Source organism: Gracilinanus agilis, chromosome 1, assembly GCF_016433145.1.
Source record: "Gracilinanus agilis isolate LMUSP501 chromosome 1, AgileGrace, whole genome shotgun sequence".
Classification (NCBI taxonomy): Eukaryota; Metazoa; Chordata; class Mammalia; order Didelphimorphia; family Didelphidae; genus Gracilinanus; species Gracilinanus agilis.
Genome location: NC_058130.1, coordinates 425,473,225 through 425,498,074, shown reverse-complemented (window position 1 = coordinate 425,498,074; position 24,850 = coordinate 425,473,225). Strand labels below are relative to the sequence as shown.

The 24,850-nt window shown below is 36.6% G+C and overlaps 1 protein-coding gene across 2 annotated transcripts in view; it reads left to right on the top strand.

The window, feature by feature from the left end:
* The window catches only part of SLC12A7 (solute carrier family 12 member 7), a 158,202-nt gene that overhangs the window by 118,188 nt on the left and 15,164 nt on the right, over positions 1-24,850 (top strand). Inside the window, exons 18-24 of one of the 2 annotated variants that reach the window (XM_044665290.1) lie at positions 6,498-6,693; positions 7,121-7,290; positions 7,766-7,897; positions 9,452-9,559; positions 15,654-15,770; positions 21,081-21,259; positions 22,246-22,260. In XM_044665290.1, coding sequence (XP_044521225.1) covers positions 6,498-6,693; positions 7,121-7,290; positions 7,766-7,897; positions 9,452-9,559; positions 15,654-15,770; positions 21,081-21,259; positions 22,246-22,260 — 917 coding nt within the window. The remainder of the gene's footprint in view (positions 1-6,497; positions 6,694-7,120; positions 7,291-7,765; positions 7,898-9,451; positions 9,560-15,653; positions 15,771-21,080; positions 21,260-22,245; positions 22,261-24,850) is intronic. The other variant, XM_044665299.1, reaches the window with a different exon arrangement.

Below are 24,850 nucleotides of genomic sequence, written 5' to 3'. Positions count from 1 at the left end.
GATTCTAAGACATAAAGTAAGGGTTTTTAAATAAAAGTTTAATAAACTTTAAAATAAAAATCAATAGTAATGGACCTGGAGTCATGAAAACTTTTGTTAAAATCCAGCTTCAGACACTTACTAGCTATGTGACCCTGCATAAATCATTTAACCTTTATTTGGTTCAATTTTCTCATCTACAAAACAGAAACAGTAGCATCTACCTCCAGGGTTATTGTGAGGATCAAATGAGATAATAACTGTAAAACACCTAGCACAGTGCCTGGCACATAGTAAGCACCATATAAATGTTAGCTCTAACAAGAACAAAGCTAATCATAATTATTCAATTATATAAATGTTGTTTATAACATAGATAGCTATGTAAATGTTAACTGTTACAGTAATAATATTTATTATTATTAATGTAAGTTAGCTTTTCCTATATTCTCATCCTACTTTGGCTATGAAGGATTATAAGAAAAGTAGCTCTATGTTTGTGAGAGAGAGGAGGGGTGAATCAGGAGGAGAGAGGGATTTTTCTCCTTTAAACTTAGGTTTGGTTTCTTAAGGGGTTAACATTCACTTCCTTCAGTATTTACTATTCAATCTAATTTGTACTCAGACAAGTCCTCATTCAATTTTTGAGTACAAATTTTCTAGCCACCTAAAGTTTAAAAGTCTTGAGATTAAAGTGACTGGATAGTTAGGTGTAAAGAACCAGTTTGTACAATGTCACTTTCTTTCCATAGTCCATGAACATTCCCCCATTGTTTGTTGAAGAAGGCATTTCTTCATTCTCTTCACATGATGGCTATGAAACATTTGGAAGACAATGGGGAAAGTCTCATGTAATTGTCTTTTTTCTTAGGACTTCATCTTGTTGAAGGGATTACAGTAAAGAGTTCCCTTCTCCCCCAGTTTGAGCTAACTGGGGATGTATTATTGTTTTAGGAATCTCGTCTGAGAAAAAAAGATGATCTTTTTTTTAAGCAGAATAAATTTGAGTCAGTTTGTGTCAGTTTGATAAACACATCGTTGTTTATGGGATGCACATTTTAGCAGATGTGTGCTAAGCACCTGAGAGGGGATACTTGAGCTAATTCCTGTAAGGTCAGGCTTAGCTTTTCTTTCTGAAGGAATTTCAGGCAAGTGATTTTGAAATATTGAAGACAGGCATCAGCTGAGTGTTTTGCCACAACTGTAGACTTCTTGCAGAGGGATTCGATCTGTGACTGAGCTGAAAGGAAGATTAAAGGTGAGGAGAGGTTAGGAGCTGGTTGATCTGGGAAGCTGCTGGATTTGAGGGGATATCAATTCATATATCAAAATTCCCAAGCAAGAGGACAGGGAATGGCATAAAAATACTGAATTGGGTACTTATTTGTTGAAGAAAAAGGGAACATGGGATTGAAAGTAAACATGGATGGAGCAAATTTCAGAAGAGGAGAGGCTGCTTGTTTCTGGCAAAGGGATTATCTGGAAATAGCCTGGAGGAGCAAAGAATATCTTTCCTCCTATTAGATCAGTGTTGGTTTGGGAGTTGAGGAGGAAGAGTGGGATGGGAAGAGTTCTCAATGATGGAGGATCCTAGGTAACCAGGGGTGTAATGTTTCCATTATGCAGTGGAGAGAGCACTAAGTCCAGTCAGGAAGACATGAGTTCAGCTCTAGCCTCAGACACTTACTAGCTATGCCACCCCAGAAAAGTCACTTAACCTTGGAAATAGCCAATCACTCCAGTATCTCTGCCAAGAAAAACCTCATATGGGGTCACAAAGAGTTGGACACAACTGAAATGCCTGACCACTAAAGAAAACACATTTTCTTTGGGGGACCAGGTTTCCATTTTACCAAGAAAGTAGGAAGAGTTCAGAATGAAGAAATCCAGAATAAAAGAGAAATTGATGAAACATATCCAAGATTTCAGAAGGCACAATGAAATTAGCAGTGTCAATGAATTGATATCATGAAGACCTAGAGAAATATGGGGATAGAATTTTTTTTTGTCTTGGTAGACATTGATTTTAAATTATAGAAATAAGAGCTGAAAGTGTGCATGCCTAGAGTATGGAGAGTGAGAATCTATTGAGGTCCCTATCTTCTAGGACATTGCCAGTGGTTTTTTTTTTTTTTTTTTGTACTTTGCCAGTGTTTCCTACTTTCTTGAATCTTCTTTACTAGCTAGACCAGATTCCTTTCTGTCCCTTGTAGAAAGATTCTTAACCTGGAATCCAAGAACTTTTTTGTTGTTTTTGCGTTTTACATTTTGATAACTGTATTTCAGTGTTATTGATTTCTTTTGTAGTCCTGTGAATTTTATTTTATGTACTTAAAAACATTATCCTGATAAGGGGTCTATGACACAAAAGAGGGTTAAGAACCCTTGCCCTAAATTTATTTGATGTTTTCCTTCTCCCTGCTTTTGCCACTTCCTGGATAGTTCTTTAAGTCTCTCTACTTAAATCATTGTTATCTTTCAAAGCTAAGCAGAAATCACTTTTTCCTGTGACATGTTCCTGACTTGTCCTTGCAGTGACCTCTCTCTCTTTTGGTCACTTAATAATAGCTCTTATCTCTTTAATCCAATTGACAATTAAGTATGTAATATCTTGTGAAACATTTTGAGTTAAACTTTAAAAAATTTTTTTAACTTTCCCTACGTTCTTTAATTAATTTTTAGTCTATAGATTGTGAGAGCATGCCACAATATTTCTTTCTATCTCCATTCTACCCACTCTCCCCTCCTCCAAAATTGTAGAGTCTCAATGAATAAAATTAATAAACATAGTTTTAGAACTAGAAAAAGACCTTAGATTTCATGTAGTTCTGCCTTCATTTTATTAAAGTGACACAGGTCATTCAAACTGAGTTTCTGAATCCAGTCTTCAATGTTTCATTTTTTTATTCTACCATGTCAGTTTAATTTGGAGTAGATCACTACTCACTGTTTGTACACTATAGACTTTCCAATGGGGAAGTGTATGGAGAGGTTTAATTGCAAGGAATAGGAATGCTTGGAGTAGAGTATAACTAGAGAATTTTTGCAATGGGCTTTGTTGAAAAAGCAACTTCGTGGGGGTGGGGGCACGTAGTGGTGGTTTTTAGAATAGTAGATATAACTGGTTCTATTTGGGATCTATGTACCATCATATGGGCAGGGGCAATAGCTTTTACACAATGAAACACTGACATAGCACACCTACCTTATGATAGTTCTTTATAGGTGATCAAATCCAGGTATTCTGTATCTAAACCCACAATATAACATATTTCTACTGTTCCATATCACTTTCATTTGGAGCAGATCCATCCACAAACTGTTTTTGTATATTATAGGCCTTGATATGGGAGGGAGGGAAGCCATGTTTAGGGTTTAATTGCAAGGAAGTAAGAATGCTTATAATAAGTAAGACTCGAGAATTTTAGGCAACAGGACTTTTTGAAGAAGCAGCATCAGAAAAAAAGTCCCCAGTAGTGGTGTCTGGAAGACTAGGTATTATTGAACCTGTTGGCATCCATGTCCTTATCATGTAGAGAGTTTAATGACTATTCAAAGAAGCACTTTTATAATATAATAAATATAACACCTGCCATTAAAATAGGTTCTTTATAGAAGATACTGCTGTTTGTAATAGAAACTAGAAATAGAACTAAAAACTGGAAAGATCATTGCATTTATTGTGGAAGAAACAAGAATTTCCAAAGAGGAGTCCTAGAACAGGTTAGCTGCTTCATGTCCTGGCCTTCTGAGAATCCATTTGAACTAAGTGAGACACAAGGGGGTGGGGGTGGGTGGGAATGAGGTAATAAAATAATGTGACCTGCTGTTTGTTGTAATAGGCTTTCATTAGCTTTGTGAGTAAAAGTGTCCTTTCAAACATCTTTAAATGACACTAGTTGAAAAATCAACAGAATGCACCTCCCTCTTTTATTTGCAGAGATGGGAGAATGGAACACTGTCAGCCTCAGCTTGTGAGCCCCTTCTCTCCCCAGCTTTGTTTTTTATTCTTCAAATGAATAGTTCTTTGTGACGGGAAGAAAGGATGAAATAAAAGTGTGGAAATTTATTGACAGAAATCTAGTCTGTTTTTAAAAAGCCACCTTCATCATGGATATCTAGGACATATAGTCCTTTCTCCCCCCCTTCTAGTTATAGCTAAAACAAGTAAACATTCAGAATGATATTTCATTTCCACATGTTCCATTTTTTATTCTAATAGGTATATAAAGTAAGAGGTGATATCTTCCATAGTAATCACACTTTTGTTTGAGGGTTCCTCCCCTTCCTTAGTATAGATATTCATGATGGATGCATGACACTAAACCAAAAAAGGAAATTGCATGTCTGTATTTCCCTACCTTGGAAACTCTGCAGTTATTAGATCTCTTTTAATACAATCTTCTGCATGATTGTTAAAAAGTGAAAAATGCTTTCTAAAATATGTAGAATGGTGTGAATTTCAAAAAAACTAAATGGCAACTTTTGTGCTAAAATTTATTGAATTCCGTATATACAGTTTATACTTATCTTTGAAAGACCAAATGCTGCCCCAGTGCCCCAGAAACACTGCTGCATGTGGGAACAATAAAAGAAACAACACCAAGGTTGTTTTGTCTGGTGTGCTGTGTATCATTTGTCTGGTATTTCATTTTTAAACCTCATAAAATACCTCACAAATATTTCAGAAAGGATTGCTGGATGTGAAACGTTATGGCCAAGCTTTAAACTAACCACATGCGTAGAGCAAAGTGAGAAAAACCATCCAGATGAAATAAGAGGGAAGCTTGTGGTTGTGTGTCTTCACCTGAAAAGAAAACTAAATTTTGTTCTGTGCCCCGCCACACTGCTTTATTCTCTATAGTTGCAGTTTAGAATTGTAATACTACATGATTGCCCAGGTATACTCAGCTTCAACTACCCCAAAGTGGCATAAAGCTCTTTGTCTTTCTCAGAGCATCCTTTTTACTTTGGGAGCTGGAAGGGGCCTTAGAAGTCATAGACCACATTCTCATTTTATCAATAGCCAATCCTTTACCTTTCTGGAATGTAATTCTTTAAGGTCACACAAGCAGAAAATAGCAGGTTTGGGATATAAACATGGATTCTCTGATTTCAAACCCAAATGCTCTCTTCACTGTGCTATACTGACATTATTTACAGAACCAAGAAAAGACTCCATGGCAGAAATTTTTTTTTAAATTTCCTTCCATCTTAGAATAAGTACTAAGTGTCAGTTCCAAGGCAGGGAGTGAAAGGACTAGATATCTGGGGTTTAGTGGCTTTCCCAGGGTCACTCAGCTAAAATGTGTCTGAGACAAAGTTTGAACCTAGGAGACCTCCTGTCTCTGGGCCTGTCTCTCTGTCCATTGAGACACCTAACCTAGATAGCCATCCATGGCAGATTTAATGGTATTATTTTAGAATTCAGAGGATTGGTTATTAATTGCATTAATCTAATTTTTTAAACAAGAAAAAATAGGATATCAGTTATTTTTCCTCATCAGTCTTATTCCCAAATATATCCATTCCTCACCTGCATTATTATCCAGTTAGTTATACCTTGTTAGAATATTTTTTCAAAGGAGGACAAAAGTAATTCAACAAAATTAACCACACATCAAACAGACCTGACAGTATATTTATTCAGTGCTCCATTGCTGCAAAGAAAGATGAGAGGTGCATTTTTCATCTCTGCGTTGGGATCACAAGTGCTTATTGCCATATGGCATTAAGTTTTAGAGTTTTTGTTGTAGTCGTATGTGTTTTACTTGTTTTTTCTTAACTTACATTTTGCACTGATTCATAAAGATCTTCCCAAGTTTCTTGGAATTCTTCACATTCTTTTGTCTATAAAAAACAAAGTGAAGTAATAGTTGCCTTACTTTCTTGTACTTAGCTAGTATCCATTCAGTGAATAATCCACTTTGTTTCCAATTCATTGCTATAACTAAATGCTATTTTGAATATTTTTTTTTTGGTTTATATGGGAAAATTTCTTAGGACATGTACCTAAGTCCTTGCATCTCTGGATCAAAGTATACGAATGTTTTAATAATATTTTAGATATAATTCTGGATTCTTTTCCAGAACGGTCAAACCAATTCCTAGCTACTAACTTTATTAGTGTTCTTGTATTTTTGTAGCTACTCCAACTTTACCTGTTTCCGTCTTTTGTCATCTTTGCCATTTTGGGAGTGATGCTCAGAGTTGTTTGCATTTATATTTTTAATAGTGATATGGAGCATTATTTTATATAGTTACTAATAGTTTGCAGCTCTTCTTTTGAAAACTGTCTTTCAACTCTTTAATCCTTTCACTTTTTATCCATTTATTTTTGGATATGATTACCACAAAAATATATTTTTTAAAAAACCATTCAAAATAAATAATTAGGGAAAGAATCCTCCACCACCACAGTTTTAATCCCATATTGCTTTACTATGCTGAATCCATGCTTTAGATACAGACATTTTTCTTTTCATTGCCAGTGATATTCCATTTCTTATTTTTACTAGAACATCCGATCCCTGATGGGAGCAGAAAAGACTAAAGGATTTTGCCAGTTGGTGGTCTCTTCCAGCTTGAGAGATGGAATGTCCCACTTGATTCAGTCTGCTGGTTTGGGTGGCATGAAGCACAACACTGTTCTTATGGCATGGCCAGAGTCATGGAAACAATCAGATAATCCCTTCTCATGGAAGAATTTTGTTGGTTTGTTTGGTTTATTGCCTTTTTCCTACTATTTCATTTCCATGAATGCATTACCACCAAGGTGTTCTTTGGATTCTTAAGATAATTAGGGACCACACATGGAATTTGGATGCTAATAATGACCTAGTTCATTTGGCTTTGACTTCATCATACAATTCATAAAAGGACTGGCTTTTCCTTTTCTCTTTCCCTGTAAATTTACCAAAAGATTTAGCCTAGAGGACATTGCTTTACCCTTTGGGGTATGACCTCCATTTTCAGAGAGGAGTTGTTTTTTTCTATTTGTTGACAATTGACATTCGATTTGCTAAAAGGAACCTTCTAGGCTTAGCATGTTGTGTATTGTCACGGATTTTTAGATATTTTTGTCTTAAATTCTTGAGTGGTGTAGATGTCTGCTGAATGACTCTTCTCTTTATTCCCACAGATACGATCCGAGACACCACTGCAGCACAGCAAGCTTTGATGGTGGCTAAAAATATTGACATGTTCCCACAAAACCAAGAGCGCTTTAGCGAGGGGAACATAGACGTGTGGTGGATTGTTCATGATGGTGGCATGCTTATGCTGCTGCCATTTCTGCTACGCCAACACAAGGTTTCTTACTTGAGTTCATTTTACCTTTTGGTATCAGGCTTATAGCTCTATATCTTAGGAATAGACTTACTGGACAAGTCAATTCAGTTCCCTGCAGCAAACATTTTAGCTTGGTATATGCTCGGCACATATTCCCTATTGGGGACATGCAAGGGAGAGTATGACAAAGATCCTGCCCTCAGAGAGCTTATATTCTACTGAAAGGAAGCTCATCCATAGATAAGTACATCAAAATATGTTCAGAGTAAAGAGAATGACTGAGTGTGGGAGGAGAGCATTTAAGAGGGGGCTTAAGAAAAGACGTTTGCAAGAAATTACAAAAATGGCCCCCATGAAACTGCAGTCTCCCTTTTACTGCTTTCAGCTGGAGAACAAAGAACTTATTCTGCTTTAGTGTGTTTGTTTATACTTGTGTGCACCTTTACTATCCTTTTTATAAACTAAACCCTGAATTCTCTTGCCTTGCTCTTGATAGGTGTGGAGAAAGTGTAGAATGCGTATCTTCACAGTTGCGCAGATGGATGACAACAGCATTCAAATGAAGAAAGATCTTCAGATGTTCTTGTACCATCTTCGTATTAGTGCTGAGGTGGAGGTCGTTGAAATGGTAAGTTAGAATTTGCCTTTCCATTGGAGAGCTTTACTTTCTGGAAGCACTTGAAAAACAACTCTTTTTTAGCATATTTGTGAGGGTAAATGGGACTGCCCCACATCAAGCCTCTGATTTGAAAGGTAGCGGGGCAATATCACTCCTTAAGAAGGTGCCAGAAATTCCCATTCTACTCCAGCTGGGGTTTATGATGTAGCCCCAAGAGAAAGCTGTCTTACTTCTTCTGTCACTTTGATTTCTGCCTCCAGGCTCAGACAAGGGTGGTGACTTTTCTACGGTCACATAGGTCTTAAGTATTAGAGGTTGGTACTTATTTAAAATGTTGGGTCTATATGTCAGAATAAAGTTTATATCTTTTCATGAATAGTGTTCACCTAAATTACCTGTATGGCCATAGTTCTCTCTGGCATGTGCGCGCACACACACACACACACACACAATGGAAATTAAGCACCCTAATGTGGCTTTACATAAATGATGCAAATCTGTTATTTCAAAAGTATAGCTTAGCTTTTCTCCCCTGGAAAGGGAAATTTAAAAATTCAACTTGTTCAGCATTTTCTTACTAAAAGGGATCATGCCATACTGATGCATATGTTTATTCTTTTAACTTAAAGTAATCATTTGGGACTTCTCTCCTTGAAGCTTTCTCCAGGGTTGGCTGCATAGTAAAAACGTCACAGTTCTGTTCTCTAAAGAATTAAGTGTTTTCAAATGAATAAATATCAGCCACAACCCAAGGGTACGAAGATAGATTTTATGTTCGATTTGTATTTCAATCACCACCTTGAAACCATACTTTAATAGATCTTCATGACATTTGGAGATTGGGTAGGCATTTTACACAAAGTTAAACTGAAGAGAGTGAAATCTTTCATCTTATAAACATTGATATTCCTTTTTATGGTCATGCTCTTGGAAGGAGTCTATTCTATTTGCTTTCTGGACACTTTGACAGTTAATTCCAGCAAATCATACTACGTCTTAGGAGTGGTAGGATGTTTCAAGGAAAGGAAGCCTCAGACACTAAAGAAAGTTTTAGGATGAGACTGCAAATATCATTTTTGAAGTCCAGAAAACCAGACTGGGAGTGGAAGTCTTTCTTTTCCTCTCTGTCTGTCTTTTGTCTCTTTGTCTCCATCTCCTTGTATCTCTCTTTGAGTATCTTTCCCCTGCCTCTCTTTCCCTCTCTCTTTCCCCCACCCCAGGCTTCATATATTGGTCTAGTTGGCCTCAGGAGGGGAAGAAACTTTAGATGTACCTGTACTGATATCTCTTTAAGGGTCTTATTAATCCTTTAGATAGAACCCATCTCCAAGGGACCACCTTTGCCAAGAGGGAAGCTATGGAAAGGAATAAAAGAATGTGGTAGTCACAGGATTCCTTTTCCCTCCCTTTATAAGTCACCTTCTCTAAAAAGCAAAAGTGAGGCAGAGTAAGATTTTGTAGGAATAGTTGAACATTTGTTTTCATGAAAAATATCATCATCACAAATAAGAACTTTTTCCCTCTATTTATATTTTATTTTGCTTTTTTTTTTTGATCTTGTAGGTAGAAAATGACATTTCGGCTTTTACCTATGAGAAAACATTAATGATGGAGCAGAGGTCCCAGATGCTGAAGCAGATGCAACTTTCCAAGAATGAAAGAGAAAGAGAGGTAAACATTTCCAGGACTTTCGTATTTGGTTGTAAGTTTGTAAAAAGCATTAATATGTTTGTTAGTGCCCAATACCACTGATTTAAGACTTAGAAAAATATTTTTGGAATGTGTTCTAAGCCTAACTTAAAAAATCTAACCCCCTTTTTTCCCCCATTTAATTACTATGACATTACATTTTTTAGCATGCTGAGCTAATATTCTTAATCTGTTAACTGAATCAAATTATCACCTTTAGTTTTAGAACTTAAATTTTTTGATACTTAGCAACTTAAGAGTGTAGAAGATTGCTCATTGGACAGAGCACCTTATCACCTTAGAAATGATATGTAGTATCTATTTTGAAGCAGAAGGTAGGGGTTTTTTAAAAGTTTATGGGAGTAGTGTATGTTTCAAGTTCTGTAACCTCAGATCCATTTTCATAAACAATTATATTTTTCCTCTATGAAACAGCTGGTTTGCTTTTAACGCCCAATATTCCAAAGATATTAAGTACATGAATTTTTTAGATCTGAATGAGTATCTTTCATAAAAATAATTTTCAGGCACTACCAACTTGAGCAATGTATCCATAAATTTTCTGGAGCTTACTCCATTGAGTGTCAAGGTCTTTAGCTTTCACTTAAAAACAAAATGAGAGAGAAAACTCAAAAAAACTTAAATCCAATTGACCATATACTATCTGAAATATCACTTGTGAAGGATAACCAAAGCTTCAGAAAGACCCCTTTCAAAGACTGCATTGCTATGTAAACATTACTGAATGAGCCAAAGCCTTCCCCTGAGGATTACATCAGGCAATGGAAAGGAAAGAACTAGAATTGGTTAACTCCGTCCTTGTAGAAGAGACTGAGATATTATATTTCAACAAAGCAGTCACTCTCATTCAGCTGCAATAAATTGACATGTTGAACAAATTTTGTAGCATATAGGTCAGAAAATTCTGGCTGAAGGTGCTTCCACTGGCCCTTCTCAGTTGCCACCCTCTTTATCTCCTGGGCAAAAATGTAATTGCATAAATGGAGGTATTACTGAAGTTCCTAAGCCCTAGAAAGGAGCTTATTTAAAATTATGCATGTTATAAGATGGGGCAGCTAGGTGATTCAGTGGATAGAGTTCTGGGCTTGGAGGAAGATTCATATTCCCAAGTTCAAATCTGGCCTCAGACACTTATTAACTATATGACCTTGGGCAAGTCACTTAACCCTGTTTGCCTGAGTTCCTCCTCTGTAAAATGAACTGGAGAAGGAAATGGAAATGGAAAACTACTTTAATATCTTTGCCAAGAGAACCCCTAATGGAGTTACAAAGAATGGAGCAGAGTTGAACAACAGTTACAAGGTAGTATGCAGTGATCTGACTACCAAATGATCTGGTCACCATCATGCTACCCTTGTGCTGATATACTGCTATTTGTAATTATAGATGTCTTTATGGGATCATCTCTTTTTAGATATTTCTATAATGGTACAGTTGAGTTTCCTTTTGGAAATGGTTAATAACATAACTTTATCATCACCTGTCATTGTAATTGAGTTTTAACACACCAAAAAAAAGCCTTAAGAAAGCATTTCGTCCAGGTGTAGATGAGGAAACAGACTCAGATTACAGAATTGCAGAGCCTAGATTTGGAAGAGACATCAAAGACCATCTAGTCCAACTCAGAGCTGACCATGAATTCCTTCTACACCATCCCCCAAAGAGTGGTTATTATAATCTTTACTTAAAGAGCACCAGTGAGAGAGAACTTATTACCTCCTGAAGCATTTCCTTTCATTTTTGAAAACCTAGAATTGTGCCTACCTCCCTTTGGAAAAGGAATTTCTTCACTGGGGAGTTCATATTATTTCTTTTTTTACCACTGAAATCACAGATCCAATCCCCATCCCTACTAAATTTTTTCTGATCCCAAATGTAAACTTCCTTCTTTACAACTTAGATTCACTCATCATTCCTAGTTCTGTCCTCTGGGGCCAGATTCCACAGATATACCTTAGCCAAGGTTGTGTATCTGATAGGGTTCTTTCTACTATAAAGTTACCTTCATAATTTTCCTCTGTTTCTTTACCCCATGATTTCTTCATTCTCTAATGGAAAAGAAGATCCTGACCTCTTTGTACCAACATCCACAGTCTCTGAGATTCTTGTTTATTTGCTAAAGAAACACTGAGAATGACTTGTTTAAAATTCATAAACACTGGTGATAGTTCCATCCAAAGATTTGAACTTTGGGATGGTCATCAAGCAATTTATTAAATATCTGTTATGTACTTGGCATTGTGCCTTCCTGAAAAGTCATAGAGAAGACAGCTAGGTGGCTCAGTGGATTGAGAACTAGGACTAGAAACAGGAGGTCCTTGGTTCAATTCTGGTTTTAGGGACCTCCTAACTGTGTGACCCTGGACAAATCACTTAACCTCCCATTTTCTAGCTCTTCTGCCTTGGGACCAATAGGTAGGATTCTAAGATGGAAGGTAAAGGTTTTGGGTGCAGGTAGAGAATCCCTAAATAACTTTAGCTTCTAATGACTTCAGTAATAAACATGCTGACTTTATGCTTTTTTTTTTTATTGATTGCCATGAAGTTTGTCTCTGGAAATTCTCATAGGTGTCACCCTCATCTTTGTCAATAAGGAAAGTAAAAAAAAAACATTTCCCATTACAGATGTTTGATATTAAGATTAAAGATTGATTCCTATTGATAGAGTATGTACAATAATGAATAACCTTTTCTTTCAAATATGGTTGCAAGGAATGGGTATTTAGGTATACAGAGCAGGCATAACCAGATGAAAGGGACATGATATAGGTAAGTGGTTAATAATTGTTATACTTGGAAAGGCAAGACTGAGTCTTCTTGGACCTATCAAAAACTTGTTGTCTGCTTGTCTACTTTGACTTTGGCACTTAACCAACCAACCACATGATAATTTGAGCCAGCAATTAACTCAGGGGCTTTCCTGATTTGGGGGTACCACCTCAGGATTCCCAGACTCTTCTATGAAAGTGGTTTTTTGGAGTTAGCATTGTTGGGGGATAGGGTTAGGATTCATCTTGAATAAACAGGATGATAAAATTGATTTTGTTACTGATTGCATATCACTTTCCTATATTTACTATTTTTGAGTATTTTTCAATTAAAATGACAACACATATTGCAATTCCTATTAACGGGGCTGGTGGATCCTCTTGAGTTTGGGGAATTCTGAGTGTCAGTAAAACTGAAGCCGATTGTGTATTCACAATGTGATGGTGTGCCCTTGAGTGCAAGGGCAAACCAACCCATGGCAGAGATGGAAGAGGTCAAAGCTATTGTGCCAATCAATGGTGGGATCAGGCCTCTATGTAGCTATGGCACTTTGGAAGTGCCAGGCTGGGAGAGAATAGAGAAACTCAATCTCAGAACAAAAGAATAAACCAATTTTGGTGTCACTCGTGGCTTTCAAATGTTTTCCACCAGAACACTGACGTCTCAGCTGACCCTCATGTTATATTTCTTTTGCTGGTCCCAAAAAGAAGCTTTGGTGTCACCCTGTCCAGAGAAAGGAGAAGATATGTTTTCTTCAACTCCTTTCAAAAAAAGAAAGAATTTCTAAAAAATAAAATATTAAAAAAAAAAAAAGAAAAAGAAAGAAGTCTATGTGGATAAAGTTTATCCTTATTTTCTTTTTGCTAGGACGAGAACTTTGCAGATTCCTGACTTGTGCCATTCCCTCACGTCTGCTATAAAGCCTCCTACCAATTTTTCAGTGTTTTCTTCCAGACTTCTTTAGAAAATAGAATATTGTGCCCAGACACAGAATAGAAACTATGGGAGGTGGGGCTTAGTAGAAGGTCCAATGTTTTGCCTTTACTATAGATAAATTCACCAAAGAGATATTAAGTGATAATTATGTACCAGACACTATATTGGCTACTGTCAGATACAAAGATAGAAATCAGATGATCTCCCGCCCTCAAGGAAGCTGGGTGATAATGGATAAGCTATTGACCTTGGAATTAGTAATATTTTGTTCATATCTCACTTTCTCCCCTCTTCCCCTACCTTCAGTCTTGATATTTAGTAACTGTATGATTATAGGCAAGTGATTTAGACTCTCTGCCTCAGTCTCCTTATCTGTGAAATGAGGCTGTCACACTTGCCTCACAGGATATGTTGTAAGGATCAAATTGGATAAAGTATGTTGAACACTGCAGACCTTAACAAATTAGACCAACATTTGTTCTTACTCTTCCAAAAGTTCCTTTTCCAGGTGTTGGACTACAGTACGGCCCTTCCACTGCAGTCTATAACCATTTGATTCCCCAAAGAGATAAATAGTATTTGGTAAGAAGATGTAGAGGTACATCAATGCCTTTCTTTCTCTTTCCTCCTAATCTTAATTCATTCCCCTAACCCCAAACTTTAGAAAACAGGTAACTTGAAGAACTTTTTCCGCTGTGTTTTCCCATTCAGAGCATTCAAGGTGAAGGTTGGGAATTTTCTATGGTGCCCCCAGAAAGAAAGAGAGATGTGTAACAATTACCTTTGTATACAGATACAGTGAGAGGAAGGCAGCCACCAGGTGTGACCATAGCCTTCCTTTTGTGCCTTCTCAACATGTTTATGATAGCTTCTGTGGACAAGAAGCTATAACCCAGAGAAGCTAGTGTAATATCCTGGCTCAGCTATCCTATGAAGCTACACTTTGCCCATTAATATAATTTGGAAAGGGAAATAATTTGGCAAAAACTTCTACAAAAAGTTCCAATTGCATTTGTTGAAGCCGACCACTGTAACCTAACACTTACTAGGTAAGACCCTTCTGGACCATGTATTTTGGTATTTTTTCCATAAGACCAATGTTCATATACCTCCATTGCTCTGTGGTCCCTAGCACAGTGCCTTGTACTGTATAGCTGATTATTCCATACTTGTAGAATGAAGGGGCAAATAATTTTACAGCTACTATACCCAGTTCTTAAAACTAGATTTGATTTTTCCCATTCTTAGGGACCTACTTCTTTATGAAAACACTATAATCTGGAGGAACATCCTGAGAGATAGAAGATGAATCTGATCCTCTGAACCCAAGTTCAGGAATGAGAAAGAAGGGAGTGTTTTTGTCCCTTCTCCTATTATATATGATTTATATTTGATTCCTACCTTTTTACCTGTTTGCGACAGCTAATGTATCTGTTTCTTTAAAGGAGATATTTTCTTGAAACCCATGGATGGGTAGCTGGGTGACTCAATGGTCTGAGAATCAGGTGTGGAGTTGGAAGGACTCTCAAGACACTTTCTAGCTATAAGATCCTGGGCAAGTCCTTAACTCTAGTTGCTTAGACCTTAGCTCTGTTCTGCCTTGGAACCAATACTTAGTAGATAGAAATTAAGTGACTTCTTAAAATGAGAAAAGAAAAGAAAATCCATCTACTTGAAAGCCTTGGGTGACAGATCCCTGCCTGTCCTCTCTAGAAACAATGTTAAGGAAACTTCTGCTTAATTCTTTGCCTGGAGGTGGGTGGAAAATTGGGCAGCATTTGATAACAGCTCATTTACATTCCAAAAAACTGCAGATTAATAAAAATCATGGTTAGAACTGTTAGCTCTTGGAGAGCAAAGACCATATCTTTTCCTTCAGCACCTAATACAATAGATATTCAGTAAATATGTGGTTGATTGTGTCTAAGGCTCAGTAGACAAGTTTGCATATCTGGTTTAACATTCAATTCACTGTGATTCAATGTTATTAGTAGTTATTTATAAGGTAGAAAAAAGAATAAGATAAAATGAAATAATTTTTTAACGGTTGATGATCAAATTTTACTTTATGTGGATATAGCCAGTTACTCCAATGTGCTTTTTGTCCTGAGAGAAGAAAACTACTGTATTTTATCATCTATTTTCAGGAGACATCAAACCATAAATCAATAACTGTAGCAACAGCATTTAGCAGCATTAGTAGTAGCAATAGCTATTATTGTTGTAGTAGTCATCGTAGTAGTAATTATTATTATGCTAATATAATAGTTTTAAATATGAACAGATTTTCTTAAGAAAATAACAATCTTTTTCTTTTGTCTGCTTGTACCTGGTGACCTTGATGTCCCAGATTCAGAGCATCTCTAATGAGTCTCGATGCTCTATCAGAAGGAAGAGCCGCTCTAGTCCACAGTCCATTGGTCAGGATGTACAGGCCCTGCTGCCTAATGACAGCCAAGAGGAAGAGGTAGTCTAAAGTTGTACTGGTTACACATTTCATCCCAATTTCAACACTTAAAGTGCCACAGCTATGCATCCTGGATTGCAGTGACTAAATGCTATTGTGCTTTTCAAAACCAGGCTCAAAGTATCCATTCTGTTCAGTGCATTCAACAATCTCAGAATCTGAATTTTTTTCTTAAAGTTCATTGTCTTTATTTAGCTTTCAGGGTGGTCTTACCATTTTCTTATTAAACCACAAGTGGTTTAATTTCAAACACCTACTGTTAGTGAATTCTTCTAATTGAATAAACTGATAGTTTATAGACAAATGTTTTTTCTTACTACCTCTTGACACTTATGTCTGGGTCGTCCCTTGATGCCTTTACAATTAAAATCTTCATAGGTTCATGAATCTATCTTTGCAAAGAAACCCTTAAAGGTCTCCCACAACTCTCTACTTTTTAGAAATGTGGAAATTGAAGAACAGAGAAGTTGAATGACATCTAATATAACCCAGATGGATAATGGTCCAGAAGATGAACCCAAATCTATCTCTCAGTTCAAAATCTTTCAGTGCCCCTTCCACTTTTTGTTTTAAAGTTATTAGATTGTCATTACAAATAGAACCATTTGTGTTTAGAATCCCCTTGATCCTATTATTATGTGGACATAGATAATGCTGCCTTGCTTTTGTACTATTATCTACTTTTCAAAGTGTCCTCATGTGTTTGCTTATTTGATCCTCACTCAACCTTGTGAAATACTGCAGATTTATTTTCTCAGTTAAGGAAACTGAGTCAAAGAGGTTGAATGAGTTTCCTCAAGTCACCCAGCAAGTTAGTGATAAAAACAAGATTAGAATACAGATTTTAGAAATCCCCCTAACAATGAACGCTCTCCATCTTTCAACACTCTTCCTTGTTTTCTTGCTATCCCCTTTAGGAATTCATTAATAAGGATCATTTTGTACAAGTTTGCTTTATGCTTCTCAGACTAAAGCTCTGGAGCCATAACAAAAATATCAGGGTATTTTTTCAGAGCTCCTTTATTATACAGTGCTTTGACACTGATGAATCAAGATTCCCTTGTGATGGAAAGGAACTCAGCTGTCAATAATATAAAAATTATTTCAGCTTTGGAATGCACTTTGTGTTTTTATTTGATTATGATGATATCTAATTTGGGAGTTTGTGCTAAGCAAAACAGGTCCACCTGCTTACTGAACTTCTTTTTTTTCTCCCCCCTATTCTTGGGACTAGAAAGAATTATCTCATCAGTTAATGGAAAGTATCATCTTTGAGGTGATCTTCAGTTGTACTTTCAGCCATATTATACTTTGGGTGGGAAGAGGGCAGGGCTGCTAGTTGGCTATATTGGTTCAAAATGAAGAAATTTCAAACTTCTTTCCTACCTATTGAACAATGAATTTCAGTTTAGACATGCTGAATTTTCAGCTTTCACTATTAAGTTGGAAATAAAGTCTTTTACCAGAGAAGTGGCAGTCAATGGTCTTGAAAAACTAGGAATTAGATGATTTGATTTATTTCCATTCTTTGACTCCATCATCTTATTCTTGTGGATATTGCCACCAATGTAGAAATAAACAGATCCAAACTTTCTCATCCTATTGGGTAATATGAAGTAGACTGCGTCTTTTGCCTAGATCCAACAATAAAGCTCTACCCTATGGGAACTTCCCTCCAGTGCTGTGGCAGTTTGCTATTCCCATGTAGCAAACCCAGGGTTGTGTCTTTACATCTATTTTGTGATCTAACCCAACTTTTCCAGTCACATATTTCCCTGATAATGGGTGTTTTCACACTAGTTGCCCACAAGACTTCATGGGAAGCAGGTTATTGCCTACTTACACCCACCCCACATCTTTCTTTTGCTCTTGGATCCCCTGAAAGTTTGAGTCTCCTGAGGTCATTGATGTACCATAAATCTGTTACATGGCAAACCAGAAGACTGGTGCCAGAGAGATTACTTTTGTGATTGTGAACAGCGTGACATCATTTTGACATGGGAAATTCTCTGAATCTTTGGTTTATCAAAAATCTGATCTGGATTTCAGCTGATGTCTTAGTCATTTTTTAGGTCATTGCAGAAAACAGAGTCTATTCTACTTAATAGCTTTTTAGTGCAGTAACATACACCTCAATCTAAAGATACCTAGTTGACTTTCCTGCCCCACCCTCAAGTTCACTCCGATAGTTTTATATTTTTAAAATCTTTTTCAGCTTCTGTTGATACTTTGTTTATCATGATGAAAGAATGAAATGAGCCAGTTAAAATTGTATGACAAAACTTGGCACTTTAAGTGTTTCTCCTGTAGAAACAGGAATATGCCCATCTGTAGCATTGTGACTATTTTGTTCTCTTCCCACCTGGTGCAGATATAATTGCTTGATTTCATTTGGGGTGGTCATTTGAAATCATAAGCTTTAATTATAACTGCCAAAAGTTTTCTCCCCCTTATGTACCATTTTACTTATTTTAACATTTACTGTGAGATTTTGTGTGTCAAGTTGCTGCAGAATGGGGAAAAAAATCATTATTTCTACTGTTGCCTTTTTAAGGGGTTGTGATTTGAATTGGATTTGAATTGCTTGGAATCTGTTTTCCAGTGCATTTCAATGTAATACGTTTTCAGAAATATCATAGTAATTTTTCCTTTTCTACTGATTTAGCATATGTGCTCTAAAACAACCACAGACTTCTGACCACATTAGAAGAAATATATCAGCATTCATAGTAAAGAAGAATTGTGGGATTCCCCCACAATACTGTGAGACTTTGGGAAAAAGAACAGTCAATTCAGCACTTGACATTACATCAGTAAAATGAAACAAACTTGGTGTTTAGTTTGAAGTTAATGATATATTATTACAAGGTGTCCCAGAAATCTTAAGTACAATAGGACTTTTGGGAGAGATATCCTTTGTAGAACTGAGCTATAAAATGTGTTAAAGTAGGCCCATACAACCTACTTACCAGACATAGTAGACTGAATATAATTCATTGAATTGCAGAGTTGTGACTATCTCCAGGAGAATTCTAGCTTCTTATACTTCATAAACTTCATTTTAAAATAATTGTGAACCAACAGCTATATTACAAGACAACAGGGTATGAAGACCTAGTCTTCACATCCTAAAATAGGAAAATAAATTTTATAACATTGGGTATTGTAAAAATGTGCCAGCCTATATATGCTTGACTTAAATCAGGTCAGCCTGTTTGTCTTTTCTGGTGGGATTGCCATCCTTTCCTTAAAAGGGGGTACAAATCAGGCTTGACAATCATTTTGATAGAAGTTGGATCCTCAGCAAACTGGGGAAGACTGTTGTCCAGGAGCTACAAATTGTCCTTTATTTTAATGCTTCTCTTCTTCTCTTCTATTCCCTCCCCTGCTTCCCACCTGCTTTTGCTTTTGCTATCTAAGTTACAAATCCAGGAATTTTCAAAAGGATGGACAGTAAGACTAAAGATGTGCCCTTCAGAGCTGGAAAGATCTGGCTTGTTGTCCTGACTTTCATGGTTATGTTAAACCTTCCAAGTTCAAGACAATTCTCTTATGATCCTAAAGTTTCTGTATTATAGAGACGGTACCCACCTGTGTTGTTAAGAGTGAATTTTCTTATCAGGGTGTAAGTACTCTTTAGGAATGAAATCATGGGTCTAATTTCTGTCCTCTCCTGTCCTACCAGTTTTCCTTTAGAGATTTTAGGAAGAAAATATTTGGGTAATTTAGCATTCACTTCTTTGCTGGATTAGTTTAATCAGATTGCTTCTAACTGGACCAGCCTAATTTCATCCTATTTCTTGTAGGAGTCCTCCATAAAATCAGACTAATAGAAGTATTCAGTGAACTAATATTTGAATAGTAGTCTAATTTGCCTTCATTCCTGCATTTTTAGTTGTTTAAAAATGAAAGCAACCACTGAAAACGTGAATAATTACCTTAACAGGAAAGAACTGTTACTAAAAATTACTGATCCTACCAATTTTTTTGTAAATTTAAGGCCTCAAGACAAAAACTGAGTGCAAAGAAACAAATCTTTTTTTCTTTTGTCTGTAAGAATCTGGAAAAAATAAGTGATTTTAAATTTGGCATTTCTTTTTATTGTTGCTGTTGTTTGATGTTTGATGGAAAAAGGAATGAGGAAGGAGTACATCCAAATTCTTTGGCTAATAAAGCAGATTTTGAAATGAATGCTACCCTAGCCCCATCTCCAGACACCACAGAGTTCCCACTCTCACTCACTCATTGCCAGCTTTAGACTTTGGCTGCTGGCACAGAGTTTACTACAAGCTGTGGATAGTCCAGTCTCACATCTTCTCAGATTATACTATTCCAAACCTTTCTAAATCTTTTTCAAGCCCATCATCAAAATTAATGCATTTAAGAACCCACTCAGTAATTAAACATAATCACAATATTTAGCTTTTCACCTTCAAAGCCTTTTGTAAGCATTAATTAATCCCTATGATATTCCTCCGGGGTGTCTTGCAAATATTTTGTTTCCTGTCTGTTTTGCAGATAGGGAAACTGAGGTACAGATACATATATGGTTCTTATTTGCCCATGGGTGAGGTTGGAAACAGGGGGGTCAGTATGGGAATTAAAGGACCACTTTATTTTAATTTGCTTTGTTAGATAGATGTTGCTTTTAAAAACCTTAATTTTCAATGCTATTCAAGGCATGTCCACACAATAGTATCTGCATGCATTTTATAGAGCCCTGCATTCTCCCTCTAAGCCCATGCCACCCTAACTTGTTCTTCCTTGTATCTATAACAAGGCTGTCTTTTGTCAGTAAATAATATGGCATAACAAGGTTCTAAGAAGAGCCCCTATCTGCTCTCCCCTCACCCCCCAATCCTTATCTCTACAGTGCCCCATTAGAAAGGCATGCTTTTGGATAAAGGCATTTGTGTGTCCATGTGTTCTCTGAAAAGTCAAATATTCTTAAGGTTTTACTCTTAGGTTGTTAGCCATGCCAAAATGATTGAGTCTATGGTGTTAATCAAGTTATTATGGATCCAGTAAACTTTGATTGGTATGAGAACAGTATTCTAGAGCTTAGGTAGTATCCTCTAAGGACTGATGAAGATCAGCCAAACAGGAGGGCCATAATAAATAGAAAATGAAATTGGGACCCATGCCATCTGTTTGGAAGAAAGGAAGAAAGGTAGAGAGGTGTAATGAAGATAAAGGTGGCAGGAACATTATTATTTTATAAAACTCTTGATGCTTCTTTAATTTCGGGTCACTATTTCATGAGTGCTGGACTTTAAACAAACTCCATTTCCCTTCTATTTAACATTTCAGGCTCAATTAATACATGACAGGAACACTGCATCCCATTCTGCAGCAGTTGCCAAGACGAAAGCAGTAGCTGCACCAGAGAAGGTTCAAATGACCTGGACTAAGGAAAAACTCATCAGTGAAAAACATAAAAACAAAGATACAAATGCAGCTGGATTCCGAGACCTTTTTACTTTGAAACCGTGAGTGGATATTTTGACCTTTGGGGTAAAGTCCCTACTTTATTTAGCAGAGAATGAGAAAGATGGGATGCCATTTGACTATTGGGAGTCAGGTAGTACTGAGAATTCTAGTTAGCATGGAGAAAGTTAATTTTAGTCTGAGGAACTGGATTAAACAAATATGTTCCTTATTCAGTTCAGTTATTAAGTGCCTACTCTGTGCCAGGCACTGGGCTAAATAAGCTATTCCTCATAAATGAGGGGAAGCAAATAATCAAGTAGCTGCTTTTTTTTCTTTCCCAATTTTGCTAGAAGATTAGAAAGACATGAAGGGAATCTTTTTTTTTTTAATACAACCAGAACAAATCAGAGTGCTCATTATCCCATAAAAATAGTATTAATAATTTCTCATTATTACTTCTCAGTTCATTACCTTCCAAACCATTATCCTTCATTTTGTATGTAGACAGTCTCATGTATAAACAAATAGAAACTTTTGGATATGTGGAATTACCACTAACTTGCCATTTCATCTTCACATTCCCTTTATAGTGGACCAAAATCTGAAATAATTAAAAGTTCAGTACTGAAGATTTTAGATTCACAAGAAAGGGGATGAGGTTCCCCCTTTACAACTGAATTGCTTTTGAGTCTATCCATGGGCCACCTCAGAGCTTGTGTCTTGCCCACCCCAGCATTTTTAGATATCTAAATGCAAGATTCTCTTTGAGGACATTGTATTAACAATAGGAAAAATATTCAGGGGGAGCCTCGGAAATGTAAGCACTCTTTTTTCCAAAAAAATGATGGCAAGGGGCCCAGAACTTTGCCCTAGCTAGCAGTAAGACTTATTCCCCTTAGGAAGGTAATCCATTTTCACTAAAGAAAAGTCCTTCACTTGCTTGCCCTGGGTCCCCACAGGCTTGAGCCCCTGGGAGTTGTTTTTAAAATGTACTGTTTGTTTCTGAAGTAACAATGTTTTATATATTTGTTTCCTTTCCATGTAGAGAATGGGGAAATCTGTAAGTCCTATTTGATTTATTTTAGGTCGTTTCCTGGTTTTCTAGTATTTTACATTGCATGTCTCCTTCCTCAAAAGCCCCTTCCATGAGTTACAGTATACATTGAACCCTGTGTTAAAGCATGTGAATGTGAATGCTATAATGTCTCCTGCAAGTTTGGGCTTTTGATGTTTTGTTTTTTCTCCCACCCCCTTCAGCTGTTCATTCTTAATAAGCATATATACATTTATCACCTGGATAGGGATCACTACAACCTATGGAAAGTTGCAAAACTTTTGTCAGAGGTTTGGTTTTCCCCCAGGTGGTTTTCCTGCATGAGGATGTTTTTCCAAATCCCCATTTAATCAGTGCTGTAGATCCCAATGTCAGGTGTTCGAAGAATGCCTGGGGCAGGGGAAGAGGCACTCAGTGATTTGAAGTTATTTTATGATCTAGTTAGTCCTATGTGTTAGTGAGAGTAAGAAGCCAACCCTTTTGAAGGGTCTAAATCAGGTGATTTATAAAATGGCACAATAAAAACACAGATTTTTCAGCTTATGAAAAGTGAATCTGGCCAAGGAAACCATGTGGCTGTGTCTCTTGAGTAATCTTCAACTGGTGGAAGAAATGCTTTGTGTTTTCACTCCTCTTTCTCCCTTGTTTGGTGGAATGGTCAGAGGGTTCACCACCATTCCTCCCCTGGAGAAGGTTCTCCTCCATGAAAACAAAAGACCCCTCTTTTATTTATGCCTTTACCCCTCCTTGTTGTTTTCAATATTGATATCACTCTTTTCCAGATCTATCTCCCCCCTACCCCAGCAAACTATGTTGAGTTACAAAAAAAAATTTTTTAAAGCCTTATTTTCTGTCTTATTAACAGTGCTAAGACAGAAGGGCACAAGGGCTAGGCAAACAGGGTTAAGTGACTTGCCCAGGTCCACACAGCCAGTGAATGTTTTGAGGCCAGATTTGAGCCCAAGTTCTCCTAACTCCATACCTGGTGAACTTTCTATCCACTGTGCCCCACCTAGCTTGCTTACTTTGTTTCATTTCATAAAAATCTTCTCATACCTTTTTTCTCTTTTGTTTCCCAAAGCACAATTATATCTACTATATTTACAGAGTACTTGTTTGTTCAGCCATTTCTTAACTAATAAGCCCTCTTTCTATAACTTCTTCTTGCTCCCTAATTTTTAAAATTTATGTTACATTTGAAGAAAGTACATTTCCTGAAAAAATTTTCAGCTTCATTTTCTAGCATTTTCTGGATTCCTTTCTCCTTTAAGCTGTAGCAGTACACTATAAAGTTAAGATCGAATAGACCAATGAAAAGTGATACTTCCCAACTGCTTAGAAGTAGCATACCTAGTTATCAGGCATGGTAACTTCTAATTTATTAAATAATAACTGAAGCCTTTGTTGAATATATTAAAAAAACTGGAGAGAAGGGAATTAATTCATCAAACGAAGCCATCATATGGTGTAGCCATCCTGAAATGTGCCATGACTAATATTTAAAACAAATAAAAACCCTTCATGCATCTGAAAATCTTTCTTTCTAAAATCTTATATCTCTGGAGGGGAAATGTCTTGGCTGTGTTTCCATGGGCCATCATCTAACGATCACAAAATATTAGAGATGTTAATGCGTGTTCTTTCTGTTGTGGTTTTTTATTGGTGACATTTCAAAGAAGCAATTTTCATTAGAAACCATTTTTACTTCAAAATAATAAATCCAAATTAATTTGAGTAGTCATAAATTTTTTAAAAGAGGAATAATTTCATATATTTATTTCAAAGTCCATTAATTTAAAATACCTCCCACAGTGTTCTGAACTTTACCATTTTGTTTTGTTTTTGATTGATGTGTGAAGGAATATAGATTTTTTGGGGGCTGCCAGGTTGTTGCTGCAGGCAACTAGAAATCCTTAACTGTCGAGCTAAAGGAGGGAGCAGGTTTGTGGACTTGAGTACATAACTTAAAGTCAGTATTGCTAATAAATTTGAGTATGTTTTCACCTTGATACCCAAGTGAATGGTACTGAAAGAAAATTATTTTCACCAGCTGTATTTTTGTCTCCTCCTGGCCATAAAAAAAACAAATATAGCTTACAGATTTATGATATTTATCCTGTAGATATTCCTTCAATTCAATGGGAGATAAATAATTGTGTGCAGTGTGAGTTGTGATTCCCCCTTTGCTTTGTGGCTATAATCTACCCTGTGCAAATACATTTTTTAAAAACCCATACCTTCTGTCTTCAAATTGGTTCCAAGGAAAAACTGTTAGAGGTAGGCAGTTGGCATTAAATAACATGCCCCGGGTTACAGAGTTAGAAAGTGTCTAAGGTAAAATTTGAACCCAGGTCTTCCTGTCTCCAGGTATGGTGCTATATCTGCTGAGTCATTTAGATTCCCCAGGACATTTTAAAAAGCATATTCTAAACAAAATCTTCTAATTATATTTACCAAAGACAAAATTGGAATTTAAAAATTAAAGTGGCTGAACACATTCAAGTCCAAGATCCCTCTTTTCTTTTTTTCCTTCCTTCCTTCCTTCCTTCCTTCCTTCCTTCCTTCCTTCCTTCCTTCCTTCCTTCCTTCCTTCCTT